General features: G+C 36.4%; 1 protein-coding gene and 1 long non-coding RNA gene across 16 annotated transcripts; one reads left to right on the forward strand and one right to left on the reverse strand.

The window, feature by feature from the left end:
• Positions 1–517: 517 nt before the first annotated feature.
• LOC131327359 (sugar transporter ERD6-like 5) lies at positions 518–21,855 on the reverse strand. Of its 12 annotated transcripts, none has more exons than XM_058360477.1 (20): positions 21,588–21,840; positions 19,076–19,138; positions 15,531–15,727; positions 13,136–13,198; positions 11,501–11,590; positions 11,353–11,412; positions 10,933–10,998; positions 9,452–9,517; positions 9,299–9,374; positions 9,151–9,215; positions 7,210–7,302; positions 7,052–7,132; positions 6,878–6,962; positions 6,737–6,780; positions 6,591–6,653; positions 6,457–6,516; positions 5,162–5,215; positions 1,924–1,983; positions 1,589–1,703; positions 518–945 (listed from the first exon to the last, which is right to left on the reverse strand). In XM_058360477.1, the coding sequence occupies exons 3-20, from the start codon at positions 15,717–15,719 to the stop codon at positions 821–823; spliced, it is 1,455 nt and encodes a 484-aa protein (XP_058216460.1). In that variant the 5' UTR covers positions 15,720–15,727; positions 19,076–19,138; positions 21,588–21,840; the 3' UTR covers positions 518–820. The 12 variants fall into 12 exon arrangements, with proteins under 12 accessions (XP_058216460.1, XP_058216461.1, XP_058216458.1 ...); XM_058360478.1 differs by having other exon boundaries at positions 19,076–19,213; XM_058360475.1 differs by having other exon boundaries at positions 518–1,703; positions 21,588–21,846.
• A 3,069-nt stretch (positions 21,856–24,924) lies between these two features.
• On the forward strand, positions 24,925–27,424 carry LOC131327371 (uncharacterized). 4 transcript variants are annotated; one of them, XR_009200277.1, is made up of 3 exons: positions 24,925–25,268; positions 25,368–25,466; positions 27,001–27,424. It is a non-coding gene; the product is annotated as an uncharacterized LOC131327371 (long non-coding RNA). The 4 variants fall into 4 exon arrangements; XR_009200276.1 differs by having other exon boundaries at positions 24,925–25,264; XR_009200275.1 differs by having other exon boundaries at positions 24,925–25,111.
• Positions 27,425–27,783: the final 359 nt, after the last annotated feature.

The raw sequence follows: 27,783 nt of genomic DNA on the forward strand, positions 1-27,783 counted from the left end.
TACCTTCAATCACTAGGTTGTCTGTCGACTTATTTGGTAAATAAACCTACTCAACAATTGTGACATCTAAAACCGTGACAGTATTGTTTCAAACCCGTGTCAGTATTTTGTAGTCTAAATGATAGGAAACTTCACAATTGTTATTACTCAAATCAAATAACAGATTACATGAAAACCCCTCTCTTTGGTTCTCTCTCTCACTCTGTATCTCCACATGGACCACACCCTATACACTACCTATCAATACGTACGTACAAGATTACAACAGAAAACAAGCCATTGAAGGCTACACGTGAAGGTGGGTGAAAGGTGGTTGCCAACACCTCAGGGAATTATCCTCTGCCTTCAACCGCGTTGTCGCCTTAGTTTGCCAGTAAACCTTCTCATCATATGTGCCGTTTAAATCTCTGTATTCTTATCCTCTGCCTTCAACCGCGTTGTCGCCTTAGTTTGCCAGTTAACTTTCTCAACATATGTAACTTTCTCAACATATGTTTCGTTTAAATCTCTAAAAGTATTGTTTCAAACTCGTATCAATATTTTTCCATTTAAATGAAGCTATCTTTTGCCCGAAAACACTTAAAAACGCCCTTAAACAAACAACAAAAAAATGGCCTTCATTGGTGGCACATTTCGATGATCACAATAGCTAAACATAACCACCGAGACTAACACAATTTTAACATCAAGAAAATCATGATGTCGTGAAACCTTCTATGAGGGAAATGAAAACTGCATCTTACATTTATTCATTTAAATTTCGAGAGATTGTGATGCAGGTACTGTATGGAATATCTCCCTCGTAGTATTCATTGAAGTGTCATTGCAGAACATGAGTCATGGATGCTTGTATTTCTTCTAGAGATCGACCCTTCGTCTCAGGCACCAACTTTGCCACAAATAGAATGGTTGAGCCACACATCACAGCAAACATGAAGAATACTCCTGAAGCAGCAAATTCAAACTAATAAGATTGATGGAAACTAAACACAAACAAAGGGACACAAATATGCAGCATGGTATCCCGTGTCCTTAATTTATGGTCTCATGTCCTCAATGTACTCCGAGTAACACGACGCCTATTGGGAACTTCCAGTACTAGGAATGGGTACCATGCATCCTAAACTACAACACCAGAATATTGCTCCGACATAACATGTACTTTTTTTTTTGAACTGGTAATGTGTACTTGTTTGAGCATTGAATAATCAACGAAAGTGTTTGTTTTCAAAATCCTTCAAGTAAAACATAAAATATAGTTATGACCAATCATCTAAACTTGCTACTCTCTCAAAATTTTGTACCTTGAGATCGATTTTCTGTTCTTCCAAGAAAAATTAAGAAACTAAATAGGAAAAACTTTGCCATAAGCTGGATCTCTAAATTCATCGTGTGAAAACAAACATGCGCTGTATATCAAAATGTTCCTTCCAAAGCGTAATTTGCTAAGGTATCAGAGTTTTCATGTGCCTCGGGCCCTCGAGATTCAATGTTTCTAGATTCCCACCACAGCGTGCGCTTGGGAGTTGGGAGTGCAGGGGGAGGTTTTTTGGAGGGCATAGGATCCTGACTCTTAAAAAAGCATCACCTGGTGAGCTCCAGTCAAATAAGAAGGTAAAGCTGTAGGAAACAATCCACGCACTAAACCAGTAGACAAAAGTCACAAGGCTTCCAGCTGAGCCCCTTATGTTCACGGGGAATATCTGAAATAGAAACCAAACTCATTCAGTCTATGCAACAAAAAATACTATTAATGGCTCTAATTGGGACCCCCACAAGGGGGCGGTGGGATTGGTCCTCGAGGATCAATCGAGGCGCGAAAGCTGGCCTGGACACCTGAGTTATAAAAAAAATTTATTCTTTTGCTACACACGAGCAGAGATTAAAAGTTTCAGCCAAATATATTTATTGAATTACATTTACCTCTGACATAAGAACAAATGGTGTGGCGTTCATGCCTGCTGCACAAGATGCAAAATATACCTGGATAGAGCATCATATATGAATTAAATCATCTGACCTACAACTCGATCTTAGAAACCAAAAAGTTACATTCAAAGCAAAGAAATTTTCAATTTAAAAGCCTGTGACAACTCTAATTAAAATTCCGTTCTATACAAAATAAACTGAAGAATTATGTGAACTCTTAAGCCAGTGACAACAGCCACTGGTTTTCAGAGCTCGAGCACCCAGCCATTAACGTTCAAGTTTATTTCTGACATGATGAAAGATTTGTAGGGACTTGACAAGTGGTTACAGCCTAAACCAACGTCCTTCCACGAAACGTCTTTCATTGACATTGATGAAGCATGGATACTCCAAAAAGTCTTCCAGCGGGCGTGTATTGTATACCGATATGCGCCTAATACTATGGCAAAAAGTATTCTTTTTTTTCCACAAAAGTTTCTAATTTCGGATACATTTATGCTCGTGGGATACTTATGGGATACATTGGATTACTTTAGGGATACAGCGAGGTCAAAATGAAAACTTTTTGAACTATTTCATAAGGGTCAAAGTGCAAATAAAACATAGATCGTACACTGATATACCACATCAGATGATTAGTTGATACATACATCTGCATTATAGAAACCCTAGCCTCTGGAGTCGATATACATATCATCATTTTCTTAGCCTCTCCTTCACAAGCTTTTGTGTTCCAACTTTATATACAGATACAAACTCTCCCCCTCTCCCTCAGGAACGGAACTAGAATTTTGTATACGAGGGGGCCGGCCTTCAAGAATATAAAATATTTGAATGACCAAATAATACCCATAACAGAACACAATATCTAGGTGATATTAACAAACTAAAAACAACTAAAAGGTGAAAAAATAAAAGTTTCTCAAGCATATATCAAAATGGAATTTAATGATACCTTAGATCCCAAAGTCATCTATGATTGAGTTAGAACAAATTGTTGTAGTAATTTCCTTCTCAATAAATATAACCAAAGCATTTGTGAGAAACTCATCCTCCATCCAAAGCATGTGTTCTAACAATATTTATAGTTGAAAATGCTCTTTCTATCCACTATTTTTATTCGGTGGCGGGCCACCATTTATAATTTTGCTATTTAAACAAAAAAAACTTAGATTATTATTAAAATTTGAAACCACACGGCCCCCCTACACCCTAGTGTGTCTGTATCTCTACTCTCCCTCTCTCTCTGACACGCACTCACACTGCTAATGATAAATTTTTTTTTTTTTTTTTTGCACTTTTGTCAATGCAAAATATAACAATTCAATAAAATGTGCTATTTATGTTGCTTTTATTTTTCTGCCTAATACAAACACAATTTATTTTTCCGTCCCAAAAAATTGTCAGATCCGCAAAAATGAAAACTTAAATATAATGCATTTATGTCAAAAAAAACAAGTCAAGCTTTTTCCCCACAAATTAAAAGAACTTATTGATGTCTAGTAACTTGCAAAAAAAATAAAAATAAAAATTTTTCCACAAAAATGTATTCTTTTTAAATTCTTGTTTTGGGACCGGACAATCTTTATGAGACGAACTTAATAGAAAAATATAATTGTTAGAAATGTATCCTCCTCGTGTCCGTATCCTATCTTACGTTTTACCAGATTATTGTACTCATAACGTATATTACTAGTATCCTGTATCCATATCCGTGTCAGTGCTTCATAGATTGAGATCTATGAAGCACGGATACTCGTTATTCCTCGACGCTGACATTGGAAATTATACGTCCGGAGTATTTGAAGCTGGTGGCTACAAATGGTTAGTTCAAAACTTCAAATGCGCTCTCATCTCCAAATCTTCTTTTATAGCCTCCTAAATGTTCTCTGTTCATTCTTTTTTCTGTTTCAGGAAATTGTGTATCCACCCAAACGGGAATGAGAAAATGAATGTGGAACGTCACATTTCTCTTCACTTGGTAATAGCAGATACAGAAACCCTTCCACCTGGTTGGGAGGTTAATGTCAACTTCCAGTTGTTTGTGTTCGATCAAATCCGAGATAAATATGTAACCATCCAAGGTAGGTAGCTACCTTTGTAGCTCAGTTGCATCAGTTCTAGTACTGTTATACGTAGCCTCATTGTTAATACTAATTCTGTGTGCAGATGCTGAAGGGGTAATTAGGCGATTTCATAGGATGAAGACAGAATGGGGTTTTGATCAATTTCTTTCTGTAGACACTTTTAATGATGCTTCCAATGGATATTTGGTTGATGACTGCTGCGTATTTGGTGCCGAGGTTTTTGTGATAAGACATATGGGCAAAGGTGAGTCTGCTTCAATGGTGAAGGATCCTGCAAATAACATTTACACTTGGAGAATTGAGAAGTTTTCAGCTATAGATCAGGATGTTATTTATTCTGATGAGTTTGTCGTTGGGGGAACTAAATGGTAACTATTGACTACTCAAATCTGTTGAATTCACTGTTAGTTTCAGCATAGTAGAAGTTGACATATGTATTATAGAAGTTGAGATATGTATTATAGAACTAAATGGTAACTATTGACTACTCAAACCGGATACGGATACGCTCCAGATACGTGTCCGATACGTTTTTTAGAGTATCCGGTTTTCAGAATTATTTTTTGGTATCCCGATACGTTTTGGATACGCTCGGATACGTCTCGGATACGTTTTGGATACGCGTGGGGGTAAATATATTATTACTTAAAATATATGGGTTATGAGTGTAATTATGAATTTATGACTATATACCATTTTTTCCCACAATTAGAAGAAGACGATAGACCAATGACTATAAGTCTCTCTCGTCACTCATCTCTCTCTCTCATCTCTCTTTCGCCTCTCGTCTCTCGCGCCTCTCTCTCTCTCCCTCTCGGTCCCCTCTCTCGTCTCTATACAGGTACATATATGTATATATATATACGTATAATGTAAATCTCTCTCTCGTCTCTCTCTCTCACCTGATTTTAGATTTTTAACGGTACTCGACTGTCATCTCTCTCCTCTTTGAATTTAGGTTTTTTTTATATTCAATAATGGAATTTTATTTTTTATTTTTATATTCAACGTATCGTATTCTACTTTTTGAAAAAATCACGTATCCGTATCTGTATCCGTATCCGTGCTTCTTAGCTCTCAACTTGAGATACTAATACAGAAAAGATGTAAAAGAAAACAAAAAAGAGTAAATTACATGACATTACCAGTATGCCACATGACACCAGTATAGCACAGAGCTCGCTTGAGTAATAAAAACCCTAGCATGGAAAAACATCATTTCAGAGATAATCAAAGAAACAAAAAACAAAGCAGGCCATTACAACAAATAGCACATTAGGAGACTAAATGAAATATGGTCGCAGAAAGTAATAAATCACCGATTAAATAATTATTAGTCGCATATCTAAATTATTTTGTCAATTAAATTAATTTCAGTCGACCAATGTCAATTTTCACTGAGTAATATTTAGGTTAGTAACAATACTTTAGTGCCAATATAATAACTGACCGAAGATGTGCTCAGCAAAAATCATTTATGACAAGCTAAACTGTTTTCAATCACTAAAGGCAAAGTTTTTCAGGCCAAAAGGAAATTGGATGAAATATATATGGCGGGCGTTTCCTATTGATTGTCCGACCACCATTTTAGTCGCAAAATAACTAATGCAAAGAAACGATGCCCATGTCATCGTTGGGCAACTAGTATTTTACGAACACATTGAAACATGTCCTCAACTCAATCCAATCCCAATCTCCAGGTTCTGGTGAACACCAGTGTTCTAAATGGCGGCCGCCGAGGCCGCCTAGGCTCTTGGAGGTACCCTGCCGCCACGCCAATACCCCTTGGCGTTTGATTTGGCGCCCAGGGAGGTTTGGCAGCCGCCTAGGCGGCCTTGGCGGGCCTTGGTGGCGTCGTCGGCGTCTTTGGAGGCCTTTGGCGGCCTAAAATGTATAGTATTAAACTAATGGAGATCAAGTTTTGGAAGGATATGGAGGAGAAGAGTTAGAGGAAGGAGATGAACTTTGAACTTGGCATTAGGGATCTCCGATCTCGTTTATTTCTACTTATTGTCTTATTCAACTTATTTGCTAGTTGCTACTACTTAATTTCATTTGGGTTTGTACATTAAACTTTGCATTATGGTTATGTAGAACTTTGAACTTGCATTATGGATACATAGAATATAGTTTGATTGGATAATGGTTTGTTAAAAAAAAAAAAAAAAACACGCCGAATTGCTTGGCGCCGCCTAGGCAGCTTAGCGCTTGGAGGTGGGTCTCCGCCCTACTAGCGCCAAGCGCCATTTAGAACATTGGTGAACACAATTACCCCTATTTCATTAGAACACACAAATATTGTCTCTCTCTCTGGGGTGCGCGCGCGCGCACTTTGCCACCCCCTCCATAGTTTTCAGGAAATGGGTGCTTATTTTGCAAATGAAGCGGCAAGTAAAAGAAGCCCATGGGTTCGGTTTTATACTTTCCTTCTTGAACAAACCTGGAACAGAAATCCCAGCCCAACAAGAATGTTTCCCAAGCATGTTCCTGCCGCAGAAACCTGCAAGCACTCATTGCATGGTCTCAAAGATCAATAAAAACCGAAAAATATGAACAGGATTTTCACACACTCACCATCAAAAGTGATCGTCGGCCGGATTTATCCACTATAAATACATTCAATGCAGTGAAGGGAATCTGCAGAAAGAACAAAAAGATCTAATTACCTCAAAAGTTTCTTGAGCTACATCACATGTGAAAGCATTTTTAGGATTGAGAACCTGAATAATAGCCATTGCTGTTGTCCCAACACTAACTGAACAGCCTGCAATAAGCCATGGACAATCAATTTCATTCATTAATTTCCTCTTAATTCTAGACTTCCAAAAAAAAAAAAAATTGACCAATGACTCATGACATACCAGCGGCTTCAAAAATTGAACTGGCGTAGGACAAAATTCCGTTGTTCCCTCCAAATTGTACCAGTAACACTAGTCCAACTCCAATCTAAAGGAGATTTAAATGTTCACTGGAGGTCAGAATGTCCTTCAAAGGTAGCATGCCAAATTTTGATTTGTTGTAATCTATGACCTTACAGTTAGTGGATGAGCATATGTTCGCTCAAACAAGTTTAGAATGCTCGTTTTGGAGAGCTGATCAAAAGTTTTCGTATAGTCCTGTAATATCACCCAAAAATGAATAGTTATGATGCCATTATTCGCAGATCTAATTGACAATGGAAGTTGGGGATTACCCTGATCTCAGCCACTTCTAAATAAATATCTGCCTTCTTTCCCCTAAGATGTTGTATAGTATCTTCCAACTCTTTTTCTCGGCCAATCTTTGCCTGCATACATTTAGATCTAATATTGAGAGTCCTAAGAGATGCCCGTGTACGTATGCGAGTGCATAGGCCGCCAATGCATATTAGGAGAGGGTGCAAGTGAACCCCATGTGTCAAAAAGACAACAACTTCTTTTTAATAGATACGGAAAATTTCAAATGTCGGCACTGGTTTTCAAAGCAAACCCTCTAGCAGCACCAAAAAAGTAGCAGAAAGTTAAAACACCTCCATTTTCTATTTATTCAAATCCTTCTTTTGCGAAACAATGGTATTAATTTATGACACTTCCCTTTTGTTTATGTAGTGTATAGTTTTTTTTTTTTTTAAGCTTCTATATTTATTGGACATAGACAATAATAAGGGTTCTTTATTACTCGATACGAATCCCGAACGAGTTAAGTTCATGTCTGTCACCACTGACTGAAATTCAAAGGATTCGCCCTGTACACTCCCACCCATTATATAAAGTGCCCTGACATAATCTGACTACGTTTTTCTTTGACATACTTTCTGTTCAAAACCATTGAGGAAAAATGAAAGCAATCAATCACAGAAGCTCAAAATGGGCCTTTCACCTAAGACCATGGTCAAATTGTGAATCGAATCGAGAATCAAAATGGTCCTTTTCTGAATCATGAATCGCTCCAACTCGGTTATGATTTCTATAATACATGGAAACATATGTTTATTATTGGGGTAGCAAAAACTTTCACTATAAATGAAAGTTTTAGACCTAAATCAATAATAATGTATACTGTAAATAACTATTGAAAGTAATGTGGAGTAATAGGTGAGCTGCATCTACTGCAACTTGCAAGATAAGAGGATTTGTGGATCCTACTTATGGTTCTTTTTGTGAAAAAGAGTTAAAAGTACAACACACACACACACACAAAAAAAACCCTTAGATTGTCTTTAGGGTGATTGTATTCCATTTTTTCTTTGTCATTTTCAATTCACTCTCGTAATAAATCTTTCATTCTTATAGAGAACCGCTATGTGTTCCGAAGGTTTTGTAGGGAAATCGTACCGACCGGTCTCGCCGGGCCGTCTCCGGCCACCAAACGGCCGATCCGGTCTGTCCAAAAATTCTAAAAAAAAAAAACCGAGGGGGCCTACGCGAGAATCAACGGCATCTGATGTGTATAAGGTGCTTGATCTAAACACCCGTTTTTACGGGTGTTTAGATCAAGCACCCTATACACATCGGATGCCGTTGATTCCCGCGTGGGCCCCCTCAGTTTTTTTTTTTAAAGAATTTTTGGACGGACCGGATCGGCTGTTCGGTGGCCTGAGACGGCCCGGCGAGGCCGGTCGGTACGATTTCCCCACAAAACCTTCGGTACACATATCATTTTCGATTCTTATAATACTTATTACTTAACAAGAGAGAAATATATTTTTGAGACTACATAAGGCGAAACATAGACAAAAGACGGCATGTAACAATAGTAAAGACGGAAAGACCTTAAAAAAAAAAACAGTGGAACCCTTTTCCAACAACAAATTCAAAAAAAAAGTCAAAAATGAATTCAGGAAATTGAAAATGAATCCAATGATTCACCGAGCCTATTCACTTACTATTCACTACTATTTCTGACTTAGGCAGCTTATTCGTATTGATGACCCAGTAAATCGTGTCGAATTGTACAATATGAATCTTGAATTGTACGTTTCTAACAACTATGCCTACGAGTACATAATTAACGAAGCTTCCTTGGATGAGCTAATAGACGAACCAAACAGTATATGTTCAACAAAAGCTTGAAGATTTCAAGGTAGAAGTACTCCTTAGGTAGGCTGTCTAAAAATAACTGCTCTAAAATCAATGCGAGTAGAATTCAAACTCACCAACCATCTTGGAGACTCTGGTATGAAGAACAGGCCTACCGATTGTACCAAGCATGGAACCAGTCCTGTAAGCATAACAAAATGAAAGCCAATAAGATGGAGCTGCTTTTAGACAATGGTGAAGGTATCTGGGCAACTCAAGAGTTACCAAATATAGCCAAGTTGCGCCATGTCAAGATATTTCCAATGAAGAACATTAAGGATATACCCCCACATACCATCAGCTGTTAAACACGCAAAATGCAGACCAATTAACAAAGAGTTGAACCTTTTATCCAAATCAACTAAGTTCAGATTTTACCATGTTAGCAGCTGTAAATCCTCCTCGAATTTTCTTAGGTGTGATTTCAGCAACATATATAGATGCCTGTTTGGAAATGGAAATGCAAGTTCAGGTCAGCAACATCACTGTTTTAGGATTTAGAGGGGATTTTATTGTCTTCTTCAATTCTTTTCCGTTGATGTATTACTTACTCAAGTGAATAAATTCTTTTTATTATCCAAAAAAAGAGCTCAGGTCATGCTTTACAGGTATAGTTAAATTAGTGAACCACATATAAAGTTATGAACTTACAGAGAACTGGAAAATAAATAGAAACAAAATACTGCTAAAAAACTTGTACAGGAATTATACGTCATGCCGTTTTTTTCATTTTATGCATCATATTTGGATACATGTCCTGTATCTTAAGATACGCCAAAGGTTTAAAAAAAAACTAGTTATGCACAACATAAATTACAAAATCTATAGATATGCTAACTGTTGAGAGATAATCTTGATTATGTAAGTGGGCCATTTGTGTGTGTCAGGTGAGGAGCAAAATGACAGTTGAGAGTAAGTGTGAGAGGTCACCAGAAGTTGTGTTTGCTGGGCAAATTAATGAGAGCTTGGAAGCTAGGTTGATGTGTGTGGCTGTGATTTAGCTTTTGCATGTACAAGTAGGTGTATGTATGTGGTGTAATAGTATGGGATAAGAAAGAGAGAGAGGGCCGAGAGCAAGAGCAAGATCGGGGAACCCCAAGGGGGTTTCCCCCACCTGTTATGTATGTGAGAGTGGGAGAGTGAATTGTATTGCTTGAGAGTGTAAGTAATTTAGAGAAATTAATATAAGTTGTTTGTGTATTGTGAGTGATATTGTATCTCTTATCCCATCATGTGGTATCAGAGCTAGCACATGGTGAATTTTTAGCTCACAAATCGTGGACGGAAGCCCACTGCCTAAAAAGTTGGAAAACGTCGAGGTCGAGGTGATTGGAAATCGTTTTTGAGACCATGGTTTAAATCATCGGAGTGATACAATATCGGATCAGTAACGATCTACGTTGAACATAGTGTCACGCGCCGCCTGAAAATGGCGCGTGACGGCTGTCTCAGTGGTCCAGATGAGTTTTTCAGTAAAACTCGCAATTTATTGCGACATTCAGGAGCTGGTTTGAACCGAGAAATGGAGATGCGGCGCGAGAAGGATTTATCTCGCGTCTTCAATGGTCCAAACAAGTTTTTAAGTAAAACTCGCAAGTAATCGCAACATTCAGGAGCCAGTTTGGGCCGAGAAAAGGAGATGCCACACGAGAAGGATTGATCTTGCAATATGAAGTCGAGAAGTAGGAGAATTAGCCAAGAACAATCTGTACGCGAGATATATTCACGGTACAATGACGATCCTATATCACGCGATATGATGTAATGCTGCTGATCGTGATATATTCGCAGAATGGCACGATATATTGGGAATGAAGGCGAGTTTTTGAGAATCTTGGAGATGAATCCTTAAAGCTTACCCCATATGTAAGAATACCCGCACCAAATCCCAATGCCAATCTTCCAAGGTCGAGCCACCAAATACCCTTTCAAAAGCATCAAATAACTGATATAAACATGTCTAACAAATTGAGAACAAGTACAAAAAAAAAAACAAAAAATTTGAAAACCCCTTGACTTGATTTCTTTTGTGAAATTCAACTCACAGTTTTCTTAAGTTTTGTTGTTCTGTTAATACTAATATGTAGTAAAAATAAATAAAATTGTTAAGAACTTAAGGAAAAGAATTACCCAACCTGCTAGTAATGATTACCAATCCTGCTGCAATAATCTTTTAGTTCAAAACAAGATCCTGACATCGTATTTACCACAAAAAAAAAAAGAGAAGAGATCCTAACATAGCATAAGGGGGAGAAAGCAAAAAATTCCGAGAAAAGAACCTTGGCAAAAAGTATTGCAAGCCACCCCATAATGCTAAAAATGTCGGAGAACCAGATTGCCTGCATTATAATGAGTTAAACGGCAAACATAGAAGAATCAAAAACCAAATTTGGCTTGGAGAGATCCAATGTATACACAAAAAAATACCCCTCTTCGGCCAATGAGATCTGCTATCTTGCCACTCACGGTGGCACCTACCATTGCTCCAACATTGAATATTGAAGCGAAAACTGAGTACTGCAGGAGGGGTAGGAACATTGAACAAAATTAGCCCAACTGAAAATTTTCTGAGGAAACAACAGGGTCAAATATGATTAGCATGGTAACTTCTTGGATTATATACATGAGCTTAGGATCTACAGTTTATGTGGAAACTGCTCGTAATATTCATTTAAGGGCCTGTTTGGTTTTTGAAAGAACTAAGTAATGCTTGAAAACCATCTAACAATCTTCTACTTTACAAATCAGTCAATTGAAGTGTACTGCAGTGCTGAGCAGAACAATAATCTGAATCTCACAACTTTACAATTTACATTAGGCAGTCACACCTTTCAAAATACATGACAAAAACATATAGACAAAATCTTCAGTCGCTAATGGTTTTAGTTGGTTCACTCTACAACCAATGAACCTAACACATCTAACTGTCCAGTTAGCAACGGACCTAGATTTTACATGCCGGATTCATAGATTTGAGACAATCATATCTGTCCTTCAATTCCACTCGACAACCTCGGCATCTGAAATCTAAAATAAAAGACATCAATTTCAACTTTTCAGTTCTGGAAGTTCATCGGTAAGTCTGGTTCATTACCCTCCTCCGAATTAACTAATAAAAGAGGGAATTGTCTCTTCTAGTAATTGGTTGTTGGGTTCTTGACATGAATCAAAGAGATAAACCACCTACTAAACGCCTACTTATCGTGTAGGAGCGTGGAAAAAAGAAAAAACAAAGCCATTAGGCATAAATAAATGCCCAACTGATGAGTTGTGTCCCTTGCATACGTACTCTGCAGTCTGCACTTAAGCTCTCCCTCTCTCTTTCATGTGGGGAATAACCACCAAGATACATGCTTTTACACTATTGTAAGTGTGAACACACACACCAGACAGTTGTTCCCTATATTTTTTAAACTTTGGATGGATAGAAATGGAAGCTAAGTGGTTGCCTCAAGAAGATTTCAAATTCAAGCTTATGCGAACAGCTTTCTTATTGAACGCTCTGGCAATCCTTCTTTGATAGCTCTGAGTGTGATATACCCAATTTGTCGTCTTCTTTTTTCTTTCGATAACCGGATATCTGGGTCAGCTTGTGCACACCTCGACTAATTCCGGGCCTGGGCCCTGAAGTTAACGACGACCGGGCAAACAGGTTTGGAATGTTTGGCCTCCGCGATAATTTGAACATGTGACCTCATAGAGGACAAACAATTAATAGCTTTAGCTTTCTCATGCTCAGTTGGCCAAACCCCTTGGGGTTTACTTGATTTGTCATTTCTTCACATTTGGTTAATTTTCATAGAATTTTTTCCAAATATGTTGTCAGTCTTGGCTTCATGAACAACCATCATAATCTAAGTCTAATTCTCCCAGAAATTATCAATTTCCGGAGAATTTAGTGATTAGACGAAACACTGATCATAAACCAATTTTTGTTGACAGTTTCTTGCCATTAAAAGCAATTGAATAATCTTACAATTAATTCCAAAATGTTGACGCCCAAACCACTTCAAATGAAAATTATATGCGCACGTATAAATATATATAGTAGTGAGGACAAACCTGTGCAGAGGTAAGGCCGAGATCCTCCCTGATTCCAGATTCCGCAGCTGATGAATATCCGCTCTACAAACCAATCATAAACCTCCATCAAATACCTCTCTCTCTCTCTCTCTCTCTCTCTCACACACACACACACACACACACACACACACACACAGAGACACTCACTCTCTGGCGATACTGCAGGTAAGATCTCCTCCCGCATCTGTTCAGAACTTGAACAAAGTAAAGTAACTTCTTCTTTTTGTCTTTATTTAAATTCTTTTGTATTTATTTGTTTTTCGTTAAATTTTTGTAGCTTATTAATTCGTCTTAGCGAGAGAAATTAAAAAAGTAAAAATATTTAATCAAAATTCATATTTTTTTGAATAAAGACAAAAATAAGTCAAAAAGATAACTTTTTTTTGTCTTTTTTAAAAAATTTATAAGTTTCGAACAAAATTTTATTTTTGTCTTCTTTTTTAAAGAAATTATGAGTTTTAATAAAAAAAATTAGTTTTCCGATTTCTCTTGCTGAGACAAATCAATAAGCTACAAAAATTTGACGCAAAACTAACAAATACAGTTTTTTTTAATAAAGATAAAAACTAAGTTATTATTTCACTTTTAAAGCCAAATCTACATAGTAGCTTCATTTCCTCTTCTTAATTGAGGTAATAAATTGAATTTTGAAGGCTTTGTTTGGAACTTAGGGGAAATGATAGAAAGTGAGCGAAAAGAAAATGATAGAAAAAGGAAAGGGAGATTTTACTATTTAAAAACTTTAATTCATTATTTTTCTCTTCCGAATTCAAAAAACTTCGAATCCCCACGAGAATCCTGGCTCCCGTTTGGGGTGGGGATGGAGGGTAAAAGTAAATCTCTGTTGAGAATCGGGGACTGGACGGAAATACTGATATTCGGCCCCGATCCACCCCATTGTAAACACTAGCCAAGTTCTCCTATCGTAACCCGGTATGTACACCATTGGTATCCATTAGTCGATAGAATCATTTTTAATGAAAAAATGGTACATTGGATCAAGCACTTGCAATTATTCGATTGAGCTGATTTTTTATGAAGCCACTTGAAAAAAATATTTTAAAATGATTGAGCTACTTGTATCATTTGTGTAGAACTCCGAGGTGAGCTCTGCAAACCGTACTGTACCTTATTGGTACTTTTCAATCGGTACTCAGAGTAATTTCGTTTTGTTAAGTGTTTGTTTGGAACTTACAAAAAGAAAGAGAATATTTCTTGTTTGGGTTGGGGGGAAACAGAGAGGAAAACAACAAAATAAATAATTAAGAATGTTAAATTTGTGTCACACTGTTTTCCAAATTTAATTTCTTTTCATTTCATTTCATTACTTTTCCTCTCATTCCAAACATGGCATAAATCTCTTGATACGAGGCTCACATGTTTGTTAAATGAGCAGCTCATGGAAGCACGATGTTTTTTTTTTTGGCTAAGCAAAATTACTGGAATTTTTAAAACAAATTCAATCTTCCATTGTTTTCAAACTATTTGTAAATTGAAAGATTGCTGTTTTGGTGTTCATGTGCAACTTATAACATCATATACTTTTTATTTTGAAACTTAAGAAATACTGTCTGCCTAAAATAACCGTCATTGCTATAGAATTCCAAGGTTGTTTAAATAGACTTTTCTCTGACATCTCTCATCTCCAACCCGTAAAGTCTGATCTCTAAGGGCATCTCCAACCCAATCTTCATCTTGAAAAAATCAAAACAGTATATTTAACTCAAAAGGTGATTTTAAAGAATATATAACTATTTATATGAACTCCGATCATCCTTCTTCATTTCTTTAGAATTTCATTAATTTCTTTTCAAACCTCAACTTATTCTCCAAAATTTAAAATTTGAAATATCCAGAAAGTTTGTTAAATATATTGAAGATTGGCCTTATTCTAAAGGTACGTATTATGAATCTCTTTCTAATTAATCGACTTTTATAACCAATAAAGTATAATACAATATATTGTGGCATTTTCAAGTGAGAAAATAAAATGAAGGAAGTTCACATTTGCAACCGATATGATCAGTAGGAATATTTAAAACCCTAACTGTGACAATTTTTCATATATAAATATCTCAAAATTGATGTCTTTCTTCATGATCCTTCTAATCTTTGAAACCATTTCAAAAATTAATAAAATTCTTCTTTTGCCGTTTAAAAAAAAATCTCAAAAGTGAGCCTGGCTCATATTTTTGAATTCCCAGAATACCCAATACAAACAGTTTTTTCGCACTCCTAAGGCTTTTTACGGTACTCCCAAATCCTTCTTTCTTCCTCTCTTAGCAACATTTTCCAACCTTATCCCTTATAAAATTGCACACACACCGTGTGTGCCACGAACGGTTGTATGTATATATAATTGTGGAATACTTACAGCACAACCAGAACCAATTGAACCAGAGATGGCGACAAAGGTTGCGAGGAGAAGAAGAGCCGTGGTGGTGGTGGTGGATGATGACGAAGAATGTTCATTCGCTGCTGGCTCAGAACTACCATTTATGTGGCCAGTCCCATCAGCATTATCAAACCTTCTTTCCACAAGCAGAGGCCTTGTTTCTTCCATCAGAAATGCTACATAAAAAACAGCGCAAAGATTGGAGAGAGAGAGAGAGAGAGTATTTGAGTGGTGGAGCAACTTCCATGCTATATGATATATATCCTCCTCAAACAATACAAAAATAGAAAGAAAAAAAAAACAACGCAAAGATTGGAGAGAGAGAGAGAGAGAAACAGGTATAAACAGTACCATTGTATTCACGTACCATCATTTATTCATTTCCATTTGAATAATTTATGGTTACCGATCAAGCATGCACCGATTGCGCACAAATCGGCATGCGGGGTTTGTTTCGACGTCCCTCGCAAATTATCTGAACAATTCAATAATTTTAAAAATTTTTTTTTTTTGCCCTTCGGAAAGCTGCGAGTCCTTGATCCATTGTATTCTATTTTCATTCAAATACAAGATATATCTTTGATTCCGAAAACAATAGTAATGTTTTTGGTGATCATGTTTGAGAACTACATTTTTGATTTTGTAATGGTAGAATGTACCTTATTTGTCAATAGCGCTCTAATGGGCTCTCCCTCACAAGTGGTTTGTTGAATTTTGCAACTATGTACGAGCCAAATGAGAGGGGGAATGGATTCAATAATGGAGAACATCTCCGTCATTTTCCCTCTCCTCTTTCGTTCCTTTTGCATACTCTCAATCCTTCCAGAGTTATGCTCTCCCACTGTTAACCAAGCTCGAACCCAACTCCATCACAAACCCAGTCTCAGAATTAATGCTCTCCAACTTCAGGTGTCAAATCCAACAGTCCCTTCCCACCTTCTCCAAATGCACCTTGGTTTCGCCAAACACATTATCTTCCGAGCACTTCGAAACGCTGCCGTTTTTAAGATTGGACGATAGCTGCAATCGTCATAGAACCACGAGTAGGAAGAACCCACGTTAGATGTGGTGTCACCTCATGGGGGGCGGAGGGGGGTGCCGTGGAAGTCTATGGTGAACCTAAGGTAGTCTCGCGAAATCAGGTAGTCTTCGATGGTGAACCTGATGTTCATGATGATGATGATGAACCTCCTCACGTTTGGTACCCATACCGAGCGTAGCATTTTTGGCTATTAAATGCCTCACCAAACTTCCCGCCCAATTCATGTAAATATACTAAAATAAAGAGTACTGAGAACCTCCTCACGTTCGGTACCCATGCCAAAAATATTTCATGTTCCCTGGCTGCATCGCCACTCCCATCTTCTCTACCGGTTTTCCAACAGTCCATGCACCCATCTTCGCCCTTGAGGTTTAAATGGAGTGGAGGGCAGTACTGCGCAGCGTGCTATGCACGGCAAATTGCTTCCGCTCCGGTCTCGCTTCGATGATCGGAATCGTTCACTCCGTAGAGCTCGTCAAGTAGAGTAAACCGAGCCCTATGTCTCAATCATTTCGGATTGGCTACATGAATCATTTTCATTCATTGAGCTTTATTAAGATTCATTTGTTCACACAAACCTACTATACTCATATTGTTGCATACCACAGCATCTAATGTCAATTTAGGTTTACCCCTCCCCGTAGCATTGCTACCTAAAGATATCATATCCGCTCTCTTAACTACTGCATTTTCTGGTCTACAATAGACATGTCCAAACCACTTTAGCATATTTTCCCTTAACTTCTCTTCTATGGGTATTACACCTACCATCTCACGAACCGTTTTATTTCTAATCATGTCTTGTCTAGTCTTACCACACATCCACCTCAATATTCTCATTTTCGCAATAGGCCAACATTTCATTCCGGTCTCGCTTCGAAGATCGGAATTGTTTATTTCGTAGAGCTCGTCGAGTAGAACAAATTTTCCAAAAATCAACTCGGTTGGATATCCTTAAGTGTCTCATCCGAACATTATTATCTTGAAATTATTAAGTGTACCAAAAATAGTGAATTTTATCTAGTGTTTTAGATCCATTTGTTTCAAGATAATAATGTTCGGATGAGACACTTAATGATATACGATCAAGCTAATTTTTGGTACGCTTGTTCTACGTGAGCTCTATGAAGTGAACGATTTTGATCATTGAAGCGAGACCGGAGCGGCGGTGATTTACCGTGCACAGCATGCTGCGTAGCACCGCCCTCAAAAGTTTGGCGCAAAGACTTATTTTTTATTTTTGTTTTTTTTGGATAAACCCAAAGACTTATTTAATATAAGTTTAAGTTAAGTTCAAGAGAACACAACCTTAATAGAGGATAGGAAAAATAGATAGCATTAGTGTGGTGTTGAAAGAGATGTGAGTAGGTAAAATAAAAAAATTGCACTGTTCACTAGCATTTTTACATAACAACCGGTGTACATGCTCTAAAAGGTCATAATTAATTTTTTTTATCTCTAAGACTCTCATAATCAAGTATCTGCACTACAGGGTCTCAAACAAAGCCTTACATGGCATTTTTCATTCAAATTCCTAATTTCTTGGACTAAATAGGTAACAATATGATAGTTGAGGGGGTGAAATCATCAAATTAGTAGTTTAAATGAATAATCGTTCTTACCCCATTTTAATTTAATAATTTTGGATTCAATCATGTTTTTTTCCACGATTTGGGATTGCTAGCTAATTATTTAGCCCTCTTATGCAACTCTTGATTTCAAGAATTGGATATCTTTTGTGATTTGTTTTCGAATGGATACATATGATTTTATGGGAAAAACATTTAGGCAAGAAAGAGTGTACATAAGTTGTTAGCCACCAAATTACTGTGAAGGAAAGTAGGTTAATAAATATAAGTTTATTAGTAATTGCTATGAAAATATGAGTGTGGATTCTGAAACCTTAGTCACTTTCCTTTGATCAAGTTTGTTCAATCATCAACTTTATTCATTTAATTTTACTATGGCTTGTTTAGTCCTTAGTTAAAATTAAAATCACACGCTTTTGTTAACTAGGTTAGAGTTTAATCAATTTAGGTTTACTTAGTTTTCGTACAAAAATCACAATTCTCTGTTGGTTCGATCTCACCCTTACATAACTATATTTTAATACGATTCGTGAGCGAACGGCTCTACAATCTTTTCTCAATTTCTCGCCAGTAAAAGCATTTGGATACTCTTACAATTAATTTCGAACTGTTTTTCAACCAAACCACTTCAGATGAAGATTATATATATGCACACGTCTAAAAATGTACCTATGTACGCCCTCCATCTATAAAGTTGGTCCTTTAGGGAACTACACGAAACTTTGTAGCGTAAAAATAATTTATTTACTAAAATAAATTTTCAATTTTTTTTACACCGTCTATAACAAGATAGATTCATATTGCACAAAAAATTATTTCGGTACGTACTGTGGGGGACCAAATTTATGGGTGGGAGGGAGAAGATAATTGAGGGGAGTAGTGGGAGGACAAACCTGTGCAATGGTAAGGCCGAGATCCTCCCTGATTCCAGATTCTGCTTCTGATTAATATCCGCTCTACAAACCAATCGTAATAAACCCTCAAGATTGGAGTTCAAAATTCAAATCCCTTGTACCGTTGCATTTCGGTCCCTTGAATCACGTTAAAAAAATTTTAGAAATCCCACACAATCTTAGGCCTATTTTGTCCAAATAATCTATTTGGATTATGTTGTTGTTCTCATTCAAATTTTTTTTCGTATTTGTTAATTTTTTGTCAAATTTTTTTTTTGAATTATCGCTTCCTTATGACTAGAGGAATTTAAAAAGTAAAAAATTATGATCAAAATCCAAATTTTTTTTAATAAAGACAAAAATAAGCAAATATGTCAATTTTTTTGTCTTTATTAAAAAAATTGGATTTCGATGTTAATTTTTTACTTTTTAGACTCTTCCCATCATAACAAAGCAATAATCCAAAAAAATAATAGATACGAAAGAAATTTAAATAAGAACAAAAAATAATCCAAATGGATTAAAGGGGTCATGATTATGGCAACAAGGATGGGAGTTTAAAAAAAATTAGGGCAAACTTCACTTGTACTCCGGTGTGGTTTGGGTCATTTGTGTATAACCTTTCGGGCTTACTTTGTTGCATCCATAACCCTTGTGCTCTGTGAAATGTCGTTCTCTATTTTGATTGTTGTGTTTAATCTTTCCCAATTGCACCCGTACTTCATTACTACTTTTTCTTTCATTTTCACAATCATTTGTATCATCCAACATATATTTTATTAGCGATATTATTTTATAATAACACAACGATTTTTTATAAATGGGTTTATTGAATCTAGCCAATGTATGAAAAATTTAATTCAAGCCGTTCAAAATGTATTAATCAAAAGAAAAGAGCATTTCGGTAAATAATCATGTTGATCAGCCATCAATAGCTCAATGATCGGAGAACATTATTATTGTTGAAATGAAAGATAAATTTAAATGTGAACATTTATTTCAAAACATGCAAATTCTATTCAACCATGAGGTTTTCATATTTCGATTGACTTGAATTTTTGTATGGATATAGTACTCGGCAAACTCTATAATATCAATAGTTCGGATCTAATTTTTGGTATAGGAGATGAATTGGATAGATTCAAGGAACAAAAAAATCAAGGAATAAGATGAGAGCATATTGGACTTTTCAGGGTTTCAGTTAGTCAATTTTGCATTATTTCTATTTTTTTTTGAACAACAAAAGAAATTTTATTAATCTTTGAAGATTACAAAGACTAAAAGAACAAGAAGAACGGCAACAAATTGTGCCAAGTCTATTAATTGAGTGCGTGTGCACAAGTTTACAAAGCGCAAGGAGCTTAGGTGTAAAAATTGAACCTAAGGGGTTGTAGCTGCACATAGCTCAAACCACACATGAGATAGAAAGTGAAGTTTGCCAAAAAAAAAATTACATAGTGATAAATATGGTATTTGAAGTTCCGAGCTCATTAGGGATGGTTTAAATTAAGTTGGGGATGGTCTTAAAAAATCCATGGGTTTCTCTTGAATCGGGTGCGGAAGTAACTGTGCGAAATTGCAACAATTCAAAAGACCCACCTGTTGATGTTGGCGATTCTCATCCAAGATTGTGCTTAGTTCGAAAACAATCGTTTATTTTTTGTACGCGATGTTAGTTTTGTCAAATGTGATTGTAATAATTAATCGGGCTGCACATAGTTTTGTCAAATGTGGACGTCCATTATTTTTTCGCCTCTCATATGAATAAAATCTTCTCTCTTTCTGTCAAAAAAAGAAGAAAGAAGTTCCGTGCTCATTAATTAGGTCTTTTGCAATGTCATTTTTCAAAATTCTTGCAATGGCGGCCGCCACTACTCGTTCGCTCAGGATCTATCCTTTGATAGAGCCAATGTGGTCTTTTGCAGTGTGTCAATTTTCATATAAGGTGGTGTTCCAGTTTCTGGAAAAACATTCCTTTTGAAAAAGAACGTAATTTCAAACTAAAAAATTATGTGTTTACGCAAATAATTTTTCTACTTATATGAATCTTGTTTGATAGATCTCATTGAGGTCTTTTAAACGGTGCAAAAAAAATTAAAAATTTATTTTTCATTTTCGTTATATTTGATTTTAAAATTATCTTCTTTTTGAAAAAAGAAAATTTTGAAAGAAAGCTTAAGTGGGCCTAAATCTCTCTCCCTCTCGAAAAAAATGTACTCCCTCCGTCCTTTTTTAAGTGTCCTACTTCGTAACTCCAACTTATTAAAAAGACATCATCATTACACCTTTTACATCAACTTTTTCCTCCACTTTTCCTAGTTACCCATCATCATTACACTTTTACTCACTAACTTTTCAAAATAAAATCTACTTTTAGGGACAAAATAGACAATACACCAACTTTTACCCCCCTAACTTTACAAAATGGACACTTATTAAGGAACAGTCCAAAATGAAATACTGGACATAAAAAAAGGGACGGAGGGAGTATGTATAGTTGATGAGTACTTACAGCACAACCAGAATCAAATGAATCAGTGAATGTAACAAAGGTTGGGAGGAGAAGAACAGCCGTGGTGGTGGTGGATGAAGAATATTCACTCGCTGCTGGCTCAACATGCAATATCAGGCCTTCTTTCAACAAGCAGAGGCCTCGTTTCTTCCATGCTTTCCCTCCCCTCAAACAAAAGAGAAAAGACAGTGGAGAGAGAGAGACAGAGAGAGAGAGAGAGAAAGTACAACAGTGTCCCTTAGTTGTATGGTGGAGAGCGGGAGTTGGTGGTTCACTGTTCCAACTTCCAAGCTATACTTCAACCACGTGATAAATTGAGTACCAACTCAACCACATGAAATTAGTTGGAGCAAATTACTTTTCTCACCCCTTGACACCACACACCCCGGCCCCATGTCCCTTTTCCCGGACCCCTCCCCCCCCCCCCCCCCCCCCCTTTTCCCGGACCACCACCGCCCCCCCTGAAATTAGTTGGAGCAAATTGCTTTTCTCACCCCTTGACACCACAAACTCCGGCCCCATGTCCCTTTTCCAGGAACCCCCCATCTCCCTTTTCCCGGACCACCACCACCACCACACACACACCCCCCTATCTTATTTATTTAATTTCTATAAATACATCATTTCTAATCTGATATTAAAAGAAAGTTGAAAGGGTGGGACATATACATACCCCTTATTTGAGTGTGTATCATATGCACCCTTATTAAAATACACCAAAATGTTATGAATCCCAAAATGTTACGAATCTATTGTTAAAAAGTTACGAATCATATTGTTGAAAAGTTACGAATTTTTAGTATAAAAGATACGATACGAAATAAAATGTTATGAATGACCGGTCCTACAAGTAATTTTTTATGAGGTGGCACAATATGAACCACACAATAGGTGCATATGGTACACACTTTAAAGGGGTGTGTATTGAAGACTTTCCTTGGGACATTTGGTCCAATTTTTTCAATTAAGCCCATGGATTGGAGAGTCCAAAGCTTTGCCTTTGTGGGTATTTTTGACATTTCAAGTTTACAGGTAGTGAATGGAGAATGACAGATGCTACATACACTACCATCCATCCACTACACAATATGCAACCACGTGGCCTGTGTAAATGCTCGTGCACCCACGTCTAATTTCGAGACCTGCTTTTCCCACCCCCTGACACCCCACAACCGCGCCCCCCCCCCCCCATTTCCACTATTACCCCCCTCCCCCTCCTACTCTTTTGTTTCCAGCTTGCTTCTTCTTTTTTTCTTTTTTTCTTCTCTTTATTTCTTTTTCTTTCTTCCGGTTAGAATTTTTTTTTCCTCTTTATTTCCTTATCTTTCTTTTCAGTTAGATTTTTTTCCCCTTTATTTCCTTTTCTTTCTTTCCAGTTTGAATCTTTTTTTTTCTTTTTGTAATTTTCAATTATTTTGTTTCTTTTCCCATTTACCTCCTTGCTTTTTTTTTTTGTTAACTCAAATTCTATTTTCAATTAAATTTGACTTTATACTTAATAAATTTATATTATTTTAATTAGTTAATTAATTTGTCTTAACAATGAATAATAAAAATAACTTGTAATGAACAATAATAAATTTAAACAAAATTTTATTTTATTATAATTGAGTACATATTGTCAAAACATAAAAATACATAAAAACACAAATTCTAATCAATATTTCCTCCAAATGCTGCTCCTGGCGCGCTTATACCCATTACTTCGTACCACAATCGCAAACGTGTTCCATAACTAGCAGCCCATCCTGTATCTTCATCTGATGCATGTTTCAAAAATCTGTTCGTTAATTTTCACCGAAAATCACATAAATTTTTTTCGTACTTTTCATATTTGGTTCTAGGGGTCTCTTAGGGAGCTCGTTAAAAGCCTGAGAGCTAAAAATTCATTATGACTATTTAAGATAAGAGGATCAGAAAAATAAGATCTTTGCACCGGTTCAAATAGATTAAAAATTGGAATATTTAATTTTTTAATATATAAAGTGTTGACACATAAATTAACATTTTTTTGACACACAAATTAACATTTTTGTTCCATTCTATCTGGTCTTTGTTTTTTGAACTAATAATAGGCCACATTCATTAATTGGCACACAGATCAACATTTTCATCTTTTCAAATTCGGTGATTAAATGGATTGATCTTTGCAGTACTATAATTGTCCTGAACACATTTTAGACTGCCCAAAATTATCAATGTTGTCCTATCAAGTCGCGAGATATGTCAATTTTTTCATATCGGCGCGCACATTACAATAGTGAGGTTGAAGAGAAAAAAATAAATAGATAGAAAGAGATAAATAGAGATAAACGAGGAAATAAATAAGAAATGAAATTGCATGAACAATATTAAATAGATAAGAAAAAAGAATTAAGAAATTAAATGAAAAAAAAATTTAGTTAAAAGGGAGGGGTATTTCGGATAAATAAAAGAGAAAATATATAAAAAAATATTCAATAAATAAAAGAGGAAAAAGATATAAAGAAAAAGAGAAAAATAAATAATTGAATAAATAAGAACGTGATTTTAAGGGTGCCCGCGAGAAATTGGAAAAAAAAAACCGGGAAGAGCTTGATTTGAGCAGTTTTTTATTAAACCGTTCAATAAAGTTCAATAAAAAATTATTCGGATGAAGCCCTTTCCGATCATTTTTTTTGCTGATTTCTCGCGAGTACCCTTAAAATCACGTTTTAATTACATTGAGCGGCTCAAATCATCAAAATTCGATATGAAACTTTGGAAGGTTTTTTTAGGGGTCTCCAGAATCGCCCGTTTTTTTTTATATATAAACTATATAAAAAAATAAATATTCAAATTTTCAATTCGTTTGAACTAGTGCGAAGATCTTATTTTTCTTATCATTTCATCATAAATGATCGTAATGAATTTTTGGCTTTAAGGCCTTTTAATTAGCAACCTAAGAGAAACCTGAAACTAAATAAGAAGCCTTAGGGTACTCGTTGAAAGACCTTAAAGTCAAAAATTCATTATGACCATTGAAGATAAAATGATAAAAAAAATAAAATCTTTGCACCGATTCAACCGGATTGAAAATCGAAACATTTAAATAATATTAAATAAATAAAAGAGAAAAAAGATAGTATAAAGATTTTTTTTTTTGATCCGCAAAATTAATAGTATAAAGATTATTAAGGAAATAATAGAGAAGTAACAGAAAATGGTGTTGGGTGTTTCTGGGCCTCGGGTGTAGATGCGGGGGTATTTTCGGAAGATGGGCGTGGGGTCGGGGGGGTGTGTGTGTCAGGAGGGAGAGGGGGGGGGCGGGGGGTGGGGTGGTGGGAAAGCAATTTACCTAATTTCTCTGGTAAATTATCTCTCCTCCTTCCTCTCTCCCTCATACACAGCAACAGCCTACACGTAAACCCTCATTTGTTTCTCTCGGGTCTCTACCTTGCATCTCTCTGGTTTGTTCTACCTCTGCTACACCATCACACCGGAGGAGATCGAGATGATGATTTCCGAAGTCGATTCCGACAGCGACGCCCACATCGATCTGAATGGTTGCTCTCTCTTCTCTCTGATGGTTGGTTTCTCAGTGTTTCATCCGTAGTCAAAGTGGATGGATTGGGAAGAATTGTGCGTAGGGCTATTTAAATTGCAAAGCTTTGCTTCCTATCTCACTCACCACAGGTCACTCTGATGAAAAAATACATGTACGTAAGTTCTTTTGAATCGATCTCTTCTTTTCTTTTTTTGTGTAATTTTTTTTAAATTTTTTTAAAACGTTTTGTCTGGCTCTGGTTGCTCTGAGTTCAGGTACGCATCTGTCAGTGAGCAAGGGTTTTCTAGCCTTGGAAGATCCATCGAAGCATACTTCGAATCTTCGGTTATAGAAAGCCAAAACGAGGCTCAAAGGTATAAAAGATTTTGTCCTGGTTTGAGTCTAAATTGATTATGTGGTGAATATATATTTTCTTCTCTAATTTCCAATTTCGTTATTCTGGGTATTGTTTAGATTTTCTCTGAATGGGTAATTTTGTTAGTTAATGTTGTAGTTCTCGTCTTCAGCTATATGGGTTTATTTCTCTGATTGGGCGATGTTTGTTAATCTATTCTTTGTTTGCAACTAATGGGTTTTCCACTATATAATTTATGTCTGTTACATGTCTCAGCAGGACCTAGAAGGTTTGGAGAACTACTATATCAAAGGTTAGAATTAACGTTTCTTGACCTCTTTTTTTTGATCGACTTCTTAACCCCTGCTATACAATTGCCAAAGGCTTCTTCCTACCTCAAGGGTCTTAAGTTTCTTTTGTTCCCAGCACAATCTTGCTTTTTTAATTCAAAAGTGTTACTACATAGTAGCTAATTAGAACCCGTAAAACAGGATTAAAGTTGAAAATGAAATAGCGCTTAGTTTGTGGAATCATTTTCAAATGATCCATGTAGAGGCTTCTTTAGTTTGTATAGATTCATTACAAGGTTGTTTCTGGACTAACTAAAGAGACACAGCCTCAAAAAGGGATACGCCAAACTGGTTCTCTCTTTGTATAGATGTGTAGTTTAGTATCGTTATCTTTGTCATTAAAAATCTTTTTAATCCTTTATCGTAACTTGTAAGTAAAGAGCGTTGCGGCCAATTTCATTGGTTGGCACTTTTTGTCCGATTTTCCAATTGTGTCCCTCAATTGGCAGCCCTCTGCCTTAGCCATGAGGGGCAATTCCGTCCATCTGACTTCACACCCTTCTTGTGGACAACTTACAGCCACGTTGCAAAAAAACTGTTTGCGTCTCTTGTTCTCTCTCCCTCAGAACACACACGCACATACATAGGGAAGAAAGAGATCAACATGATTAGAGAGAGAGAAAGAGAAAGACGGAGAGGAAGAGGAAGAGATGTGAGACCAGAGGCAGATTTGACGGGCCATAGAACGAGATGTATACGTTCGTATGAAGGAGCCTTCGACATTGGTACAATTTCTTCAGAAACTTCTTCCTCGGGTCAATCTCTCCCTCTCTCATGCTTCGCTGATGGCAACTGTAGCAGGGTTCTTGATTCTGATTGTCGTTCAAAGGCGGCGTGTCGTGGCTGCCCATCCATCTTCGTGTAGTTAGTTTACAAAACTTTTCAGCCTAGGGTTTCGGGTTTCCTTATTCCTTGAGTTTTGATGAAAAAAAGTATGTTTATATGACCATTAGTTACATTTTCAGGTAAAATAGAGTTTAGTTTTTTGCTATGTTTGAGCTAATTTTCAGTGTTACGTTGAATTTGTAGGGTTATTTCTTTGTTCGTTTTGAGATTGGGAGAGACTATATCATCTCTTTCAGTAAGAACTAAGAAGTAGTACTATATAATTGAGTGAACGTTTAGGGTTTATGAGGATGAGTTTGCTTTATGATGTGAATGTTTTATGATTAGTTTATGAGGATGAGTTTTTTGTTTTTGTAGGTGTTGGTAGTTGCTGGTACTTAGAGGATATATTGGACCATAATTTGCTTGGTTCAATGGTCGAATTCTTTAATTCATCATTTTGTATTGTATTGTATAGCTCTTGCCACAGGGATTCAGGCGTTTTTTACAAGGTGCTAGCAGAACAACCTGGATAGTGCCAAGGCATGGATCAAAATCTTGGCCAATTCGCATTGATAATGGAGTACGGTTGGAGTGTATTTTGTGCAGCTCGATCATCAACTGAGAAATGGTTACAAACTTATTTTATCGTGTGAGCGTAAGTGGATTTTCAATACTGTAATCTTGAATGAAGATCATATTGAGATGAAATATGATTGATCAGAAGAACACGATCCATACTGGCAAATACTGCATCCTTCTCCTTTGGAATTATTCAGTACTTGTAAATCCTTTTGTGCACTATTCTGCCTTCCTATTCTTCAATTTTACACATTCCACAGGCACGAAATCCTTGTGCGAGCACAATGGCCCAAACATAGTCTATATTAAATAATATAATTTAAGAATTAAGTGCTCCAATTTTCAATTCAATTTAATCGGGGCGAAGATCGTATTTTTTTGATCATTTTATTCTAAATGATCATAATGAATTTTTTGCTCTAAGGTCTTTCAACGAGCACCCTATGACTCATTATTTAGTTTCAGGGTTCTCTTAGGGTATCCATTGAAAGGTGTTGGAGCAAAAAATTTATTACGACCATTTAGGATGAAATGATCAGAAAAATAACATCTTTGCACCAGTTTAAACAGATTGAAAAT

Source organism: Rhododendron vialii, chromosome 5a, assembly GCF_030253575.1.
Source record: "Rhododendron vialii isolate Sample 1 chromosome 5a, ASM3025357v1".
Lineage (NCBI taxonomy): Eukaryota > Viridiplantae > Streptophyta > Magnoliopsida > Ericales > Ericaceae > Rhododendron > Rhododendron vialii.